We start from the raw sequence: 18,913 nt of genomic DNA, 5'->3' as shown, positions 1-18,913 counted from the left end.
ATTTAGCGTAGTCAATGAAGCAGAAATAGAGGTTTTTCTGGATGTTTTTTGCCTCCCCTTATATAATTAAACAAGTATCATCTGTATCAATAAAACCATACACACATACACACAAACGAGGACCATGCTCTTATCTATGTAGAATGGTTGTCCTGGAGAAGAGCAGCTAACAAGAAAAAATGGAGGTTAGACAATCTTGTTTTGCGAAATCAAGAAAATGTATCTGACTTAAAACATAAAAATACGTGAATACTTTCAGTTTAATAATTCTCCTGAACTAACAAGAACAACTATTTGGGAAGCCTCAAAAGCTTATATGAGAGAATTGATAATACAAAAAAACAAGCTTCCTAAGAAAATAGAAAAAGAAAATAATATTGGACTTTTTTTAAAAATTCAGAAATTAGAGCAAGAACATAAACAGATGTGTTCAAAAACTATATACAGGAGACTGGAAAGTGCTAGAAAACAATTAGATCTACTGATTTGTGACCAAGTGGAGAAAAAGTGAAGATATCTTAAAGAGCATTAAAAAAAGGTAATAAAGCCAATAAATTATTGTCCTATATGTTAAAGAAACAACATAGCACAATGGTTATGCAAATAAAGAAAGGAAGTACAGTTTATACTAAATCTAAAGGCATAGCAAATGAGTTTTAAAAGTTTTATGAAAGTTTATATACTTCAGAACAACCCTCCAGAGAGAATATTGAATCATATTTGAATAAGATCAAATTACCAAACTTAACACTGGATGAAACAGATAAATTACAGAGACCTATTATAGTAACACAATTAAGGATTTACAAAATAATAAAGCGCCAGGTATAGATGGCTTTATGCCAGAATATTACAAGATATACTAAATGGAAATAGAACAACCATTACTAGGTGTACTCACGCTCATACGGTCAGGGCCAGAAATATTGGAAGAAGGATAACTGTTTTGGCAGTTGGCCTCTGTACACCATCACATTGAAGTTGAAAGGAAACACACCCAGATGGGAGTGAAGTCAGGACTTTCAGCTGTAATTCAAGGGGTTTGGCAAAAGTGGGGCACTAACCATTCAGGAAGGACAGCCAGTGGCATACACATACACACATCGTTGGTGGCTCATAAGTAATGGAACAAACCAACATCATTTCAAACTTAAGGGTTGCCTTTAATACCTGGATGAAACTCCTTTGCAGTCAATGACTGCCTGAAGTCTGGAACCCATGGACATGACCAAATGCTGAGTTTCCTCCCTCGAAATGCTTTGCCAGGCCTTTACTGCAGCTGCCTTCAGCTGCTGCTTGTTCGTGGGTCTTTCTGCCTTCAGTTTTGTCTTCAGTAAGTGAGAAGCATGCTCTATTGGGTTGAGATCAGGTGACTGACTTGGCAATTGAAGAACATCCCACTTCTTTGCCTTGAGAAACTCTTGGGTAGCTTTTGCTGTATGTTATGGGTCATTATCCATCTGAAATATGAAGCGGCATCCTATCAGTTTGGCAGCATTCGGCTGAATCTGAGCAGAAAGTATAGCCCTATACACTTCAGAATTCATCCTGCTGCTTTTATCAGCAGTCAGGTCATCAATAAACACCAGTGACCCGGCTCCATTGGCAGCCTTACATGCCCATGCCGTAACACTGCCTCCACCATGTTTGACAGATGATGTGATATGCTTTGGATCATGAGCTGTTCCTTTCCTTCTCCATACATTTCTCTTCCCATCATTCAGGTACAAGTTAATCTTGGTTTCATCAGTCCAAAGAATCTTATTCCAGAACTGGGCAGGCCTTTTTAGGTGTTTGCTGGTAAATCTGGCCTTTCGGTTCTTGAGCATTACCAGTGGTTTGCACCTTGTTGTGAAGCCTCTGTATTTACCTTCATAAAGCCGTCTCTTGACTGTAGATGTTGACAATGACATGCCTACCTCCACAAGAGCGTTCTTGACCTGGCTAGATGATGTGAAAGGGTTCCTCTTCACCATGAGCAGAATTCTGGGGTCATCCACTTGAGTTGTCTTCCATGGTCTTCCAGGCCTTTTGCTGTTGCTGAGCTTGCCAGTTAATTCCTTCTTTTTCAGGATGTTCCAAACTGTTGTATTGGCCACTCCCACTGTTTTTGCAATCTCTCTGATGGGTTTATGTTGTTTCCTCAGCCTAATGATGGCCTCTTTCACTTGCATGGACACCTCTTTGGACCTCATGTTGGGAGTTCCAGTGAACAGCTACCAAATGCAAATGTAACACTCAGAACCACCTCCAGGCCTTTTATCTGCTTGATTGGTCATGGGGTGCCCAGGAAACAGGCCACACCTGGCCATGTAGCTGCTTGTCAGCCATTCGTTCCATTACTGAGCCCCCAACAATGGGTGTGTGTGTGTATGCTACTGGCTGTCCTTCCTGAATGGTTAGTGCCCCACTTTTGTCAAACCCCTTGAATTACAACTGAAAGTCCTGACTTCGCTCCCATCTTGGTGTGTTTCCTTTCAACTCTGATGTGGTGATGTATGGAGGCCAACTGCCAAAACAGTTATCCTTGTTCCAATATTTCTGGCCCTGACTGTATCTACTCACTCTCTTCTAAAAACTTGGGAGGAAGCCCATATAGCAGTGATTCCAAAAAAACATAAAGATATTATAAAAGTTGAGTCATATAGACGCAATGCTCTTCTGAACCAAGACTTCAAAATATAGACATCCATCCTTGCCAAAAGACTAAATGGAATAGTTGCTAATTATATATCAGACACGCTATATTAAAATCATAAATTGGCAATGAATATAAGAAAATTAGTAAATACAGTTCATCTTGCTGATAAATCTAAACAACCATACTGACTAATTTTCTTAGATGCCAGAAAGGCCTTTGACCACCTGGAATGGAACTTTTTGCTAAAATTGATGTAGGTGGTCCATTTGCTGAATGGGTTAAAATGATCTATACAAATCCTAATGCATTTGTCTCTGTGAATGGACAAATTTTATTTGAGGAGGGGCGCTAGACAAGATTGCCCTTTATCTCCTTTATTATTTGCTCTGTCTAAAGAGCCTCTTGCTCAAGCTATTAGAATGGAAAATACATTAAAGGGGGTAAAGACTGGCAGAGAAGAGTTCAAAATTAGCCTCTATGCTGACAGTATAGTTATTTACTTACATGATCGTATGCACACTTTTGATAGACTTTTATCTCTGTTGCAGAAATATGGTCAGGTATCAGGATACAAAATCAGTATTGCAAAATCAGAATGGATTGGATTTAACATGGATAATCTTACAAAAATTAATGTTACCAAAAAATATAAAATTCCTTGGTAAGATGTTTAGGTGTATGGATTACACAAAATCTTGATACCCTAACAGAATATAATCATTGTACGTTTATGCTTGAAGTAAAAGATGACTTGGCTTATTAGAACCAGCTTCATATTTAATGGATGGGTGGAACGACTGCCTTAAAAATGGCCGTACTTCCTAAAATTTTATTTCTATTCTCAAATATACCATTAAAGGTGGTGCAAAAGATACTTGGAGATTAGTAAACAATGTTCTTAGATTTTGTCTGGAATGGGAAAAAAACAAGAGTAGCAAAACAAAAACAAAACCCCCACGTGTTAATAAAACCAACAAAGAATGGCGGATTAGCCTTCCCATCCTTAAAAAAATATTATGTTGTGGCTATGCTTATGCATTTGAAGACATGGTTTAATCTAAATAGAGCAACTGAGTTAGAACAACATAATGCGTCACCAGAGTTGAAAAACACTCTATGGTTCTATATTAACTTTGATTTAAAAAAAAATTAAGAATGAACCCATGCACAAAAACCCTGTTTAACATCTGGTCGAAACTTAAAAGAGTATTAAGTCCAGGTTTGTCTCCATTAACAGCTACTATGTATAATGAAGAGAAGACAGATGAACTGCAATTGGGCAATCTATCTTTATGGTACAATCATGGGCCAATAGAAACAACCGCACTTATAGATGAGGGAACATTTAAATCATATGAACAAATACAGAATGAAATGAACTGCTCCCAACCTTTTATTTTTCCAGTATTTACAGCTTAGAAGCGTAGCCTTGAGGTTACTAAGAAAATCTGGACCCCTTTGGGGGGAAAAACTGCTTTTGAAATTTTGATGACACAAGATCAGGAAAATCTACTAGGACTTAGATCGCACAATTAACAATTACCATAAAAGCTGTGAAAGAGAACTCACTTGTCTGATTCCAGTAAGCACCTGGACTTGGATCTGGAATGATATATCATAGCAGACTATTAGTACAAATTTGAAAGAAAACTTTTTAAAATTTATTTTCCACTGGTATTTAATGCCTGCAAAGCTTAACTGTTTAGGCTGATAGCAGGTGCTGGAGATGTAAAATGCCTAACGTAGATATGGACCCATATTTTCTGGTTTTGCCCAATGATTAAGGATATTGGCTAAAGATAATAGATGAAATTGAAATCGTATCAGGGTATAGACTGCCACTGGATCCAATAGTTATTCTCTGAGGAATAGGAGGTTGTTCTATCTGATGACATAGAGATTATAGTGCATTTACCAACAGCCACCAGAATGCTGGTATCAGCAAACTGGAAAAAAACAAAAAGTCCCCACAACTGATGACTGGATTATTAAATTATGGGAAATAATATATATGGTTAAGTTAACTAACATAGTAAGAGTTAGGGAGTGAAGACAACCAAATAACTGATTTATAGAAAAGTGGTCCTTATTTGTAATGTATTGGTGTAACAAGCATCAAGAGAATGTGCAACCTTGTGTCAGGAGCGCCCTAGCAGCCTCTTTCAGTCTACTCCAATAGCTAACTCAAGACACAGACAAAAGGATTCATTTCAAGGCTTTAATCCTTTTACAACTTAATGACTCTTTCAGATGCTAATCACCAGCAACTAAGCAAGGAACAGCACTGGGGAAAAGATAGCAGAGTAGCCTATCCTCCAGGTTAGGCAGTTGGTCCCCGTTTGAAGGAGAATCACGAGAAGACCCTGAACTTATGAGCTAGGAAGAGATCCTCCCTCTTTCCCTTGGGTCCTCAGGACGCGACCGTTGCTTGCGCACCAAATGAGCGCTACGCCTCCTTTCCGTGCCCTCCATCTGTCTTCGCTCCCGGCGGCAGCGTCAAGCATCCAGCAAGCCCCCCTCCAGCACTCTCTCGCTGCCAGGGTCACTATCTATCCCAGGAATGCTGGCAGGAGGAATCTCTACCAGCTGCTGTGCCTGTGAGAGATGAGCACGCTCCTCTCCCACCGATTGCTGTTCCTCCTCAGAATCTAGGGATGGCGGAGAATTTCTCCCCCAAACTTCGGGGGGCCGAGCGCCGTGTTCAGCCCCCCAAACAAGTTTCGGGGAGAAATCCTCCGTGCCCCCCTGCCCCCCGCACCCGCCCTGGGACGGGACTTACCTTCGCCGAATGTCCCTCCCGGTGGCGGGTCCGGCCGGCGGTTTGGCGGGTGTTCGAGCAGGGTGGGAGCAGCAGCCGGTCTTTCGACCGGCTGCCGCCGCCGCCATTGCAATAAAAGAAAAAAAAAACACACGCCCCCTGATAGGCTACGTGACGATTAACATAGCCTATCACGGCTAGATTTGCAAAGTCAGCCGTGATAGGCTACGTAAATCGTCACGTAGCCTATCACGGGTGACTTTAAAAAAAAGAAAGAAAAAAGCGCGTACGGATAATGGCGGCCCCCATAGGGAGCCGCCATTCCCGTTCCTTATTTGGTCGCTCTAGTCTACGTAAAGATTTACGTAGACTACAGCAACCAAATAAGGAACGCGAATGGCGGCTCCCTATGGGGGCCGCCATTAGCGTACGCGCTTTTTTTTTTTTAAAGTCACCCGTGATAGGCTACGTGACGATTGACATAGCCTATCACGGCTGACTTTGCAGATCTAGCCGTGATAGGCTACGTTAATCGTCACGTAGCCTATCAGGGGGCGTGTGTTTTTTTTTTTAAACTTTCGCGTTCGCGGCCGGGGCGAGGCGGGAAGCCTCCCCCCCCGGCCTGAACTTCACGGGGGTAGCAGCGAAGCGCCTCCCCCCCACCGCAAACTTTCATCCACCCCTATCAGAATCAGAACTGCTCTGGGGTTCTATCAGCTCAGTTTCCACCCTGACACCTTGGACTTCCGGTTGGAATCAATGTTGCCCTGGTAGCATCCCACGGGCTCTCTGTGGGAACTTTCTCAAACAGCCTTTTAAAAGGTTGAAAAACCTTTTCATCTCCCCCCCTGGAATTAAAAGTGGGGGGGGGGGCAAGGCAACTCTGGATAACATCTTGGAGGAAAGTACTCCCCATGAGATAGCAGGGGAGCTGGATTCCAGGATTATCTCCCCAGAGCTTTATCAACACAAAAAGCTGTTCTGAAACTCCTATTTATTAGGAGAAAATAGGGCTGACGTGTTCCATAATAATATATGCTTTAAGAAATATCAACCATTCCTGAGGGATGATTTAAGAAATATTAACAATATTTGAGAACATCTGAGGATCTGCAAGATCTGTTTGAGAGAAACACGGCTACACCGAGGAGAAGAAAGGGACTGGCATCACCACCAACTCCCCCCATACCTCCTGTGTCAAAAGTTTAGAAAACAGAAGATATAGGGGCATTATTTACTCTGATAAAGACTTTATCTTCGCAATTTATGGAGAAAGCCAAAAGGTTGGATTTAATCCAAAATTCCATCACCGCCTTGCAAGGAGCTATGGATCTAATTAATGCGTCATGGCAAAAAATGGAGATGAAAATTAACGAGCTAGAAGACAGGGAATGTCTTGCAGGGAATGAAACTACGACACAAGTTTGTTTTAAAAATGTCTCTGACAGAATTTCTCAACTGGAGGCCTTCATGCGAAGATCCAGTGTACGTATTATTGGGATTAAAAATCTGTCTAATGATGTAAAATTGCCTATTTTTGTGGATAAACTTTTGCATGAGATACTCCCTATCCCATCTGATTGTTTACTTGATATTGAGCAGGCATTTCGTGTGCCAAATGCTAAAGGGACTGACTATACGATCATAGTTCAATTTGCAAAAGTCTCCACAAAGAATTATATCCTGCATTTGGCAAGAGAGGGTGGAAGCCTTTCCTGGAAACAAGATAAAGTTATGGTATTTCCAGACTACATCAAAGAGGTGGCGAATAAAAGAAGGCAATTTATCAAAGCGAAAAATATGGCAAAACAAATGAACTTACAATATTATTTAAAATATCCTGCTACACTTTGCATTGTGTCTGAAGGTCAGATGAAGAAGTTTCTAAATCTTGAAATGGCGGAGGCATGGCTGAATGTAAAAATGCGTGAGATTTCTGTTACAACCCCATGAACTGGAATCTTTGAATACGCTCTGTTACCTGTTTATGTTTAGTCTACATGATCCAGGCTAGGCCAGAAGATAAATGGTTATACATATATTTGTTTATTCTTTTCCATCTTTTTGCTTTTCTTGCTTTTCTTTTTTATTTCTTTATTCCAAAATAGATATATGCTGTATTTAAATATATTGTTTGAGGGTGTATTGTGCACATGCATTTATATATCTAGTATAAAATATATTACTGATTGTTGAAGGTTTATTTTAAGTTTTATTATTATATAACACTATATTTCTTTATTATTATTAATAATAATATTAATATAGGCTACTGGGAATGAATTGTAGGCCTGTTTCTTTGATATAAGATTGATGATATGATATTGAAATGTATGGTTGTTTATTAAACTGCAAGATTGTTAATGTTATATAGTTTTTAAAATAGCATGGCATCGGAGGTCGGGGGGTATTGGAGTTTAAATTTAATCCTTTAAAGGGGAAGGGGAGGGGGAGGGAAAAGGAAAGAATTTTCTTTTCTTTTTCTTTACTTCTTTTCCTCTTTTCTTCTCTTTTCTTCTTTTTCCTTCCCTTTTTGTTACTGTGGTGTCCTCATTAGAATATTGTATTGTTGGGAAATTGTAGTATTGATCAGGTTGTTGGTATTTTTGCTACTGTTTATTTCATTTATAAAGATAAAATAAATAAAAATATATCAAATTTGCAGATGACACAAAATTGGGAGGGATAGCTAATACTTTGGAAGACAGAAACAAAATTCAAAGTGATCTGGATAGACTGGAGTGCTGGGCAGAAAACAACAGAATGGCATTTAATAGGGACAAATGCCAAGTTCTGCACCTAGGAAAAAGAAACCAAATGCACAGTTACAAGATGGGGGATACGTGGCTCAACCACACTACGAGCGAGAAGGATCTTGGAATTGTCGTCGATCACAAGCTGAATATGAGCCAACAATGTGATGTGGCTGCAAAAAAGGCAAATGCTATTTTGGGCTGCATTCATAGAAGCATCGCTTCCAAATCCCGGGAAGTACTAGTTCCCCTCTACTCAGCACTGGTTAGGTCTCATCTGGAGTACTGTGTCCAGTTCTGGGCACCACACTTTAAGAAGGATGCAGACAAGCTGGAGAGGGTTCAAAGGAGGGCAACAAAGATGATCAGGGGACTGGAAACAAAGCCCTATGAAGAGAGACTGAAAGAACTGGGCATGTTTAGCCTTGAGAAGAGAAGACTGAGGGGAGATATGATAGCGCTCTTCAAGTACTTGAAAGGTTGTCACAGAGAAGAAGGCCAGGATCTCTTCTTGATCATCCCAGAGTGCAGGACACGGAATAATGGGCTCAAGTTACAGGAAGCCAGATTCCGACTGAACATCAGGAAAAACTTCCTGAGTGTCAGAGCAATACGGCAATGGAACCAATTACCTGGGGAGGTGGTGGGCTCTCCCACACTGGAGGCCTTCAAGACGAGGCTGGACAGCCATTTGTCGGGGATGCTCTGACTTGGATTCCTGCATTGAGCAGGGGGTTGGACTCGATGGCCTTGTAGGCCCCTTCCAACCCTACTATTCTATGATTCTATGATTCTATATTCAAAACAAAAAAAAGAATGTGCAACCTTTTGTGTTACTGGGAACCTTGTGATATTGGCTGGCTTTGCTGGTAAATGTGTTTATATTCTCTATTGCTTAATTGTTGATAGAACTTGGTCCAGTTATTTGTTAGTATACTTTTGTACACTTCTGTCAGCATTGTAAAAACAAAACAAAACAAAACACACAGCACATTGCAGCTTAAACCTCTTATTGCCCGTCACTCAGCCTGCGGCATTTCAGCCTCTCGGAAACAGTGGAGAAGGGCACAAAAGCCCTCCTTGGTTTGGGAGCCACCAAACCGTCCATGGCTGGCGTAAAGGGGCTGTCCGGAGAGCCCTGGAGAGGCAGCTGCTCCAGAGGTTCGCCATCCCTGGCTTGGAGAGGAGAGCGGGTGCTTTCTTACAGCCAGCTTCTTAAAGCTCCAATGACACAGGCACTCTTTCGGTGGAGCCCTTTAACAAGAAACCACTTGACGATGAAGCATGTCATCTGCCTTACATTTCAGAGAACATAGCTGGCTGGAGTTATATATTTATACATTTAAATACATTTACCATCCCTTTGTCTAAATTATTTGAACCGCTGGTTTGTTTTGTCCCATGCCTGAAATCAGCTTCTGTAAGGGACAAAGGTAATGGAGAAACACAAGAGAGGTCAGGCGACACCAACACTGTGCTGTTTCCAGTGCCTCCTGAAAAGAGCACCGCTCCAGGGAGGCCGGCCTTAATTGGCCAGTCACCGTTTCTACTGGTATTCTGTTTTTAAAAATAGCATACTTTTAATCTGGTGTTTTAATCTTTTTATCCTTTTACTGTTTTATCTCTTGTGTTCGCCGCTCCGAAATGTGTTCAAGATATGGAGCAGTATACAAATATTGTAAATAAAGAAACAAACATGGTAACAGAGGCATTCTGGGAAACTAAATAATCAGCAGGTGTAGTGAACCACCACTGAGTTGTAGTGACTAGCCCTCACTGAGGTGGTGTTCAGATTTGGTGTCTAGAAGGGGGATGCCCAAGAGAAAGGCTTTCCTTGTTGCAGAACTCAGAGTCAGAGAGACCACGGAGTGAAGGAAAAAGAGTTTCTTTATTTAACGCGCGGGCTTAAGGCTGGAATCACTTCCAAAGAGCCAGAAGCCAGTAATTATCAGCGAATCGCTGGGACAGATTTCCCTCTCTAGGGGCAGACCCCCCTTTTTCGCACCTTATTAAGGAAACACAATGCAACACTACTAACACTACAAAACGCATGTTTGATCTTCTTTGGGATCTGACCGTACGCTGGGCAGCTATTCACCTGGCAAGCTGCAGTAGGGTCTAGTCCCCTTCTTCAATTCTCCAGTTGCAGGTCTGACCGTACGCAGGGTGGACAGTCTCCCGGTGTGCCCACAGTAAGGTCTAGCCTGAGTCTTCTTACTGCTTTTTCAGAATAATTTTTAAAGGATTTTTAGCTACAGTCCACTATTTTTTTTGCTTTTTTGACTCGTGTCCAATGTATCCAGGGTTTAACTCCAGCTACCTTTACAGCTGCGGGGGTGGAAAGCATGACAGTTTTCGGTCTTCTCCACTTGGGAGTTAAAGGGTTATTTTTTCCCTCTTTAACTCATTCTTCAACTCTTGGTTGGAAAGGATGAACTTCTGTGATGGGAATTTTTTTTTTTTTTACTTTTTTTTTACTTTTTGTAAGCTGACCGACACAAAAAGTCGGTCAGCTTACACCTTGCCACACGTGGTGGTGTGTGTTTTCCTCCACAGTCCCATTATTCTGAGGGCGGCGGCAAGGAAGACCTGGCGAAGCACCTGGTGTCTGGGTGGTTGGGTCCCTTCTCCCTTTGGCACAGCCAAGTCCATCTTCGTTTCCTGTGCTTAAAATAGTTGGGTGACATTTTGCCAGGGACTGCGTGCCATGTTCTGTTTCACCAGCTCTCAGGAGGGAGCTTTGTGTTCGTTTGCCCGCATGAAATACTGGAGGCTCTTCGCAGAATGACAGGTGTCATGCAGATGCTGAAACAAACACCCTAGCCCCCACCCCCAAGAGAAGGCGTGCTTCAAAATGCTCCGAGTTCTGGACAGGCTGACTTTTTGCCGCTGCCTGAGGCACTCGCTCTCACGGGGGATGTGCTACTGTTAGCAACATCCTCCTCAGGCGGCTGTTGGAAGTTCGCTGTCGCTCCCTGCTAGTGCCCTTCATGTTAATGCAGATGGGAGAGGAAGTGGGGATGGGGGGAGAGTCGGGAAATCCTTTACAGCCGCTTTTGAGACAAAAATAACGTGTTATCAGAATTAATAGATGGGCCTTGGAGCTCCCCAACTGCTTTGCTGGCTCCATTGTCTCCTGATAGGGGCTAGTTGGAGAAAAGATGTTCCACCAAAAAGGGGCCAAAGTCTGAGGAGCAGCCTGGCGAGCACTTCTAGCCATGCCAGCAAACCGCTGTCCCCCTCCTCTGATCTCCACACTCCATCGGGGGGCTCCTGATCAGCACGGTGGCTTTGGACATTCCCAAGGCAGCGGCTGCAAAACTCCCACGTGCGTCTCTCACACTAACGCAGTCATGGCGGTGGGTGTTATTTGCAGCCAGGACTACCGCTGGGCAAAACTGGAGTTGCAACCAATTAATTATCTGGTTAGACTACCTTGATTTAAATCCTTTATAATAGGCTAAAAGGCATCCCTGATTAATATATTGGAATATTTATTTATTTATTTATTACATTTCTATACCACTAAATAGCCAAAACAAATAATTATTATGTTTATTATTTGGGGGGAAACCTTTAATTCATTCCCTTTCATTCTTGTGCAGGAGAGAGTGCTTCTCCAAGATTTATGTTTACACACGCACACATTTATAAGCTGTTTTTCAGCCCCATATGCCCCCCCCAAGCAGCTCACAAACATATTAAAACAGTCAGTCATAATAAAATCCATTAAAAATAATTACTAGCAGAAGCAACATAACCAAGTAAACCTGCCGCGCAGGCAGAATCATGAAGGAGTAAGGGCCCTTCAGATATCCCCAATCCAAGCTGTACAGGGCTTGAAAAGGTAACAACCAATGCCCCGAAGCTTAATCCAGACAAGTCAAGAGGAGCACCTTCTCAGTAGAAATGCCAACCTGGGAATGGGAAATCAGCCTGTCTTGGAATGGGGGAGCATTCCCCTTGAGCACTGAAGGTTGTAGTGTGGGGGTGCCCCTGGATGCTTAAGTGGGCCCCATAGCCAGGCGCTGAGGCTGATGTGCCAACTGCATCAATTCCTGAAGAAAACAAACCTCACCATGATGATATCTTATCCATTCCGATACTGGATTACTGCAAGGCGTTCGACATGGGTCTGTTTTGAAGCTAAAGCGCTGACTGGAGCCAATCCCTGGGAGCATATGACTTCCATATCGGCTGTGAGGTGAGATCCTTTATTGTATCATTTCATAGGGACTATGTCAAGTTTACATCATAAACCCTGCATGTGCGTAAGCAATAACCTCCTGGACCTTGGGCTGAAAGTTCTCCACAAAATTTCCTGCAGTTCTTGGGTGGGACACGTTTAGAGGAACAGCCCTAACATCAAATTTTGTATCTCACTGATGTACAAGTTTGCAGCTATAGCCTTCACAAACAACTTACAGGAGAATCATGGAGAAGATTCAGAACAGACAGTGCAAAATGTGCATAATCTGAGTGAAATAAACCTTACTTTTTCAAACTTTGTGTCAGGAAAAAAACAGTTCCTAGAGCCCTGAGGCCTGGTTTTTCAACTGTATATTATATCCCAACACTTTCTCCATTTAGTCTGCTATCAGAAACTAAGCAAGAATCAGATGATGCACCATTGGAGATTGCTAGGGAAAACATCCCCCCCCCCCGTTTTTTTTAACCAGTGGAATAATTTATTTAAGAATCATGACAAGTTGTTCCAGAAAACTACCCTAATTAGAAGATGGGACCTGTTGCAGCATACATATGCAACAACAAAGTATGTTTTTTCCCCTTCAGAACAATTGTTTTACTCAAGTGCATGCCAGCTGAATCAATTACTCAATGAAAATTGATTTAATCAATCAACTGAAATTTCTTTAAGCACGTGACAGCCCTAAGCAATACATGCCAAACATTCACCACTGGGACAAATGAAATGTAGATTTAAGTTCATAAGAAAACCACCCTTGCTTCAAGATGTGCACCATATCTTAGAACTGGATCCATCCCAATGATCTGGAACCAGCAACCCACACTGTCATGCCATTATATAATAGGTGGTTGATGGCCAAAAACCATGAGGGTTGTGTTGACCAAAGGCAGTCACATTGGGCCAAGGTTTTAGGAAGCAATGCAAAAAGACCTTTGGAGGACTACAGTGCCAGATCTTTCTTGTATGAAAGATACAAGATTTTACTTTTATATGAGGGGTGTTTATGTACAGTTTGGGTGACTACTGTAGAGCTTATCGTTATTTATTTTGTCTGTGTGAACTCCAGTGTGGCTGCCATCGCAGCTACCACTCTAAATTTTAAAGCTATACAGCCTTTTATGGTTAAAAAAATGTGTAATTTGATCTGGTTATCAAAGATGTTGTAATAAGACTGCATTTCCAGTGAGTCCCCAAGCATCCACACATATCGATTCCAAAGTTATAATAACCTGGGCTGGTTGCACTTCAGCTTGCACAGTATGCAATGTACATTTCCAACTCTGTGGCCTTTGCTATTGCAGTTGTGGCATTTAGTGCCCTTGAGAGCTTAATATAACTAGTGTTTATCAGTACCACATGCTTTGGACTCTATATCAGTAAAGCAAAACTGCATTTAAAGAAACCAGCACTATTTGTTGTGGCTCTTGCAAGCACTGCACATCAGCATGCCTACCAGGCCAAGTTTCCTGCAGCTGCAACCTTATCTTGACAAACCTCTTTACAGTTACAAGATATTAATTCTCAAAGGTCTATAGCTTCAGAAATCCTTGAACTGGTATTTACACTGGTTTGTAATTTGTGCTGCTTTCTTTAACTGCAGTTTGGCTTACTATTCATGAAGCTAGTCTGATTCACTGCAGTGTTTGAAATGCAGCTGTGATATAATCTTACAGAACATTTCCGTCACATTCTGGCTGCATTTGAAATATGTTCTCCGTGTATATTTTTTGCTTCACTGGGGAAAAAAACCATTTAATTTAAAACTGTTTTCTGACCAGTCTCATGATCTTTTTGCAGTGTGATGTTCTCTTTTAAGGTACATGGAAACAACAGGGGTAGCAACGTCTCTAGAGATGCACATACACCAACATCCCCTCCTTTCCCACTCCAGATGTACTGCTCAGTGTTCTTAAAAGAGCATAGTTCCTACGTGTAGTTCCAAGCTCCTGCAAGGCCTAGATGATTAGACCTCCTTTAGAATGCTTGCTAAAGGCCAGAGCTCTGGGTCTCAACAAGAGATTTGCAAAGTGGCACCTGTATCCGTAGGCCAGCTTCCCGGTCCCGTCTTTGTCAGACTTTACTCAGTCTGGAGCTATGTAAATGTTAGGTTATGCAAATAGATTGGGCTCAGTTCTCAAGGGCTCCCACTAAGGTCTATGGGGTAAAGATAATAGAGAGATATCAGCTCTACACTGCCAAATAGAATCTGGGGCATGAGGTGCAGGCTTAATTCCCAGCCCCTTTTGCTGAGCACACCACTTTTCTTTCTCCCACATAAATGGAGCAGCGAAGCACAGCTGATTGCTGAGCAATGGGCTACACCAGCCCTCCCCGACCTGGTGCCATTGATGTGTTGCACTATAATTTCCATCACCATTAGACAGCATGGCCAATGATCATGCTGGCTGGATATGATAGGAGTGATAGTCCAACACATCTGGATGGCACCAGGTTGGGGAGGGTTGAGCTGCACTACTATAATGGAATGAAGAGACACGGGCCAGAGGGAGACCCACTAATGAACCGAAACGAAACAAATTATGCAACTGATGGGATCCAGAACTTTTCCCACCACTGCACAATGACGGTTGCAACAATCACAGAGCGTGTTTACAGCATAATAACCGGTGCATGTAGCCATTTGCGGCTACACAGTGTATAATATTTTGCTCAAGGACCTTAAAATTTTGAAAATAAAATGCATGCAACTTAAAGCACAGACAAAGGTTATGAGGTGGATTTTTTTTTAATCCATGGGAACTTTATAAACATTATTACACCTAAATCTAATCATTTACCAAACAAAATACATCAGACGGAAGGTATCTTAAGTGCCTTGAAATTCACAAAATAGAGAGCTGAATTGCTGGACATCTTTAGCTTATGATGAAAAGCAGGTCTGAGAAAAAGTGTACCAGTTTGATGTGTGTGATCACATTAAAGCCATCATGTATCTTTGTGGAGAAAATGAGCACAAGACTTAAGACTTCAATGGCTGCAATGAAGAATGGCCTTTCACATACCAACTGCTGCTATATTGTGCCTATCAGATTTTTAACGGTTCCCCCTACTCATTTCCCATGCATTGACTGGAAGTATTTGCATAATCCATTAACTGATTACTTGGAATAAAGGACTGGCTACTATGAAACCAACCTGATGTCTTTACTTCCTTGTTTGGCCACTACAACCTCAAGAACGCTCCCAACCCAATCATGAGAGAGCTTTCATCCCCAGGGTGGCTGGGGGAACCTGGGGGTTGTAGTCCAACACATCTGGAGGCCTCCAGGTTGGGGAAGGCTGATCTAAGACTTTAGATTTGACTGACAACACTCAACTGGGTGTTCCTTTAATGCTCAACTGGAGGTTTGTTATTTTCTAATTCCATTAGATCTATCTGTCGTTATGTTTAATGACTTGTGCCTGCTGCTAACTGGATGACATTCTCTTATTTGAACACCAATTTTTGAGAGTTCAAGTGGGTAGTTGGGCTGCTAGCACAGTGAAACAACATCAGTATGGCCATAGAGTGCACATTTTATTTTCTCTGCCACTGCTAAGCATGTGCGCATATGAAGACAGCATGCACACCGAAACTGCAAGGAGCAAATTCTTTATGTCTCCCTGCATAGCATGCTGCAGAAGCCAACATTACGCTTAGAAAGAAAGCAGGATTGTGCACAAAGGCAGGCAACATGTTTAGCTGCAAAGTACTGCTAGAATGCACCATCTTGATGTTTTGTGCATTGGTCCCCAGGAACGGTATATGTTGCAATGTCAACCTGGTTCTTCAAAGCGACGGAATGCAAGGGAGTGCTGCGGCCCTGCTCCTGATAAACAGAACGCTGGTGGGACATGGGAGGGCGATTCCTAGAGCGTTCCGAGAGAAGGTGCTGCCCTAGACTACACAAGGACCCATAATGGAACTAGGACAAAGAGCATCTGTGAGACATTCGAAGTTCCACTGCCATCCTCCCCGCAGATGAGAACCAGGGAGGCACATCAGTGGCTGAGATACCGTGTGTGAATGTGTGCGTGCCTCTGCACACGCACACACCAAGTGAAAGGGTCTTCGCACCCAGTCTCCCTCTTGTGTGTGCTGCAGTACTGCTAGCATCAGAATAAAAGCAGCACTAGATGAGAGTCTTGTCTCGTTCCAAAGCAAGTTGGAAGTAGCTCCCTGTGCGGAAAGCGGCCTAAGGAAGGGCGGGATGAGGCCTGACGCCAGACACCGAGACCAAGCCATGTGGAGCTTCTCTTGTCTCCGTTACTGACAGCTGCTTTGGACATTAGAGAAAGGGCCAGCAGAGAGATGTGCATCTTCCATGTCTAGTGCTATTCGCAGTATGAGGGAGAATCAAGGCTTTAAAGGTCTTCACATTCTTATGAAGAATGGAAAAGGAACCAACATTCCCCCCTCCCAGCCACTCCGGGTTGAACAAGGCGGAGCCAAGAGGGATGGATTGGTCTCCAAGCCTGCTGTCCATCCACCATCAGGGCAGGAGCATTTGCAGCATTTAATCAACAGCACTCATGCTACAGACTGAACACAAACACGCACAACAACAATGCCCCCCCATTCTTAAAGGGGGGGGGGAGCTTAAAACAATTCACCTTAACATGGCCAGTACATCAACAGCAAGAAACCCCCAAAGGCAGAGCTTTCCGAATGGAGAGGGACAGGCTGAAGTTGACTCAGTACATAAACTCTCGGAAGTCCCTGAGCAACACCTCTTTGCCATGTAAAGCGATGTGAAACAGCTCGATTTTAAATAATTGCTCTGCACCACCTCCAAGACTCATCCGCTGTACTTCCTGGCCAGCTGTGCCACATAAAGTCACCCTCTACCAAACACTCCAAAGGAAAACAGTCATGCTCTTTGGACACAGGCAATGGCAGAAGCTTGGCTGTAGGGAGGAGGAGAGAGAAGGAATGAAAGGTGGTGGTGGCAGCTGATTTGGACAATGATGAAATGGAAATATTCTTTCCCCAGGAATATCCCCTTCTCTTGTGGCAATGCAAGCTACTCGCAATGGTTTGCTTGAAGACAAGATCCTGTGGAATAACTGATCTGCACAGCACATCACATATACCAGGGAGCAGGAGAATCCATGTGGGGAGTTGTAGCAAATCCACCTGAAACCAGCCAGGATCAGCCACATAAAAGTCTGGAAAAAGAAGAGAAGCCACATCTATTACAGCAGAACAACAGATTCCAAAATGCCACATGATACAGGCTTGCTGGAATTTTACCAATTTGGAAGACAGGCGAGGGGAAAGTCCCTGGCTGGAATTTCCCGTTGCCCCCTACAAACACCAGCAGCAGCCAGGTTCCCATGGAATCATTGCCTGCTTTTTATGAAATGAAAGCATACCCTTAGCACTTCAGCCCTCATCACTTGGAAGTCTGCCTTGGGATGATGAAGAGCTGCCAAAGAAGGGGAGAAGCAAATTAATACATAATAAATAACTCACAAAATAACCCTATCCTTGAGTTATTCCAGCTAGATGAAGACAGGGTTGCAACTAAATCCCTTATGCTGGTGTAGCACCACGGTATGGTGGCATAGCGATGTTATGATGGCATAAGGACATTGTCATGCCATCAAAACAGTGTAACTGCTACACCATCATAGCTACGGTACAGGAAGGTGGACGGAGGAATGCAGCTGGGGGAGCGATGGCAATCCACCCATCCTTGCAGGCAAGCCAGTGCCTTGCACTACAGAAGCTGGGACAGGACAACCACAATGTCTGTTACTGCTGCTAGCACTGGAGTCTATGAGTCTGCAAGGCAGGCAGGGACTAGGAATGCTTCCAGACAGACGGCTCCTACTGCTGCCACCCAGAAGGCATTGTGTGCAGCTACTCCATCCTGCTCTCCTTCACAGATTTTCTGCAGTTAGGAAAAGGATGGGAGAAGCAGTGGGAAAACATGGGAAGGTTACAAGTGGAGGAAGAGGTCGTCCAGACCCCCTATAAAACTCAGGACAAACTAGTGCAATGAAAGCCTCATCTGAAAGTTCCCTAGATGTGCTCTCTAATGCAGAATCTGATTGCTTTATAATCCAAAAAGCACCTGAAAGTTGCCTCTCAGTGGAAAGGCAGGACAAAACATTTAGAATAACTAATAAATGCATGTTGTGTGTTAAAAACAAGTTCCTAGTCTTCATGGTTATGAATATGAACAAACTCTTGAATCCACACAGGCAGCTTCTGCAAAAGGCGCAGGCTGCTTGGGGACAGGAATGGTTTTGGAACACCCTCTCCCAGTCCTTAGTGTCCTCGCGCATAAGCACAAGGAAATGAGGAATTCCAGCTGTATGCACACGTGGCCCTTCCTTACCTTCCTGTCCTGAAGGAAGCCGTCTCAAAGAACCTTGTTCTGGAGGCCACTCTGCAAAAGGAAGCAGCACAGCCATTCATTTTTCATATGACAATGAAGCAGGTCTTTGGGGAAACTCTCTCAAAACAGGGGAGCCGACTGGGGTGGGGGGAAGAATTACAGTTGACCAAAATCACTCCCACAATACTACTGAGCTTGATGGTT

The 18,913-nt window shown here is 43.0% G+C and overlaps 1 protein-coding gene across 2 annotated transcripts in view; it reads right to left on the bottom strand.

Annotated features, from left to right (window-relative positions):
• Positions 1 to 15,091: 15,091 nt before the first annotated feature.
• Positions 15,092 to 18,913, bottom strand: part of OPHN1 (oligophrenin 1) — a 159,559-nt gene continuing 155,737 nt past the window's right edge. For both annotated transcript variants that reach the window (XM_084814265.1, XM_084814266.1), the window contains exons 22-24: positions 18,710 to 18,760; positions 17,739 to 17,791; positions 15,092 to 17,531 (exon numbers count right to left, since the gene is read on the bottom strand). In XM_084814265.1, coding sequence (XP_084670391.1) covers positions 17,749 to 17,791; positions 18,710 to 18,760 — 94 coding nt within the window. In that variant the 3' untranslated portion in view covers positions 15,092 to 17,531; positions 17,739 to 17,748. The remainder of the gene's footprint in view (positions 17,532 to 17,738; positions 17,792 to 18,709; positions 18,761 to 18,913) is intronic.

The sequence above is a fragment of the Heloderma suspectum genome, chromosome 9 (genome assembly GCF_057233095.1).
Source record: "Heloderma suspectum isolate Gila_16-S chromosome 9, 16-S_ref, whole genome shotgun sequence".
Lineage (NCBI taxonomy): Eukaryota > Metazoa > Chordata > Lepidosauria > Squamata > Helodermatidae > Heloderma > Heloderma suspectum.
This window is presented reverse-complemented; position numbering and strand designations above follow the sequence as displayed.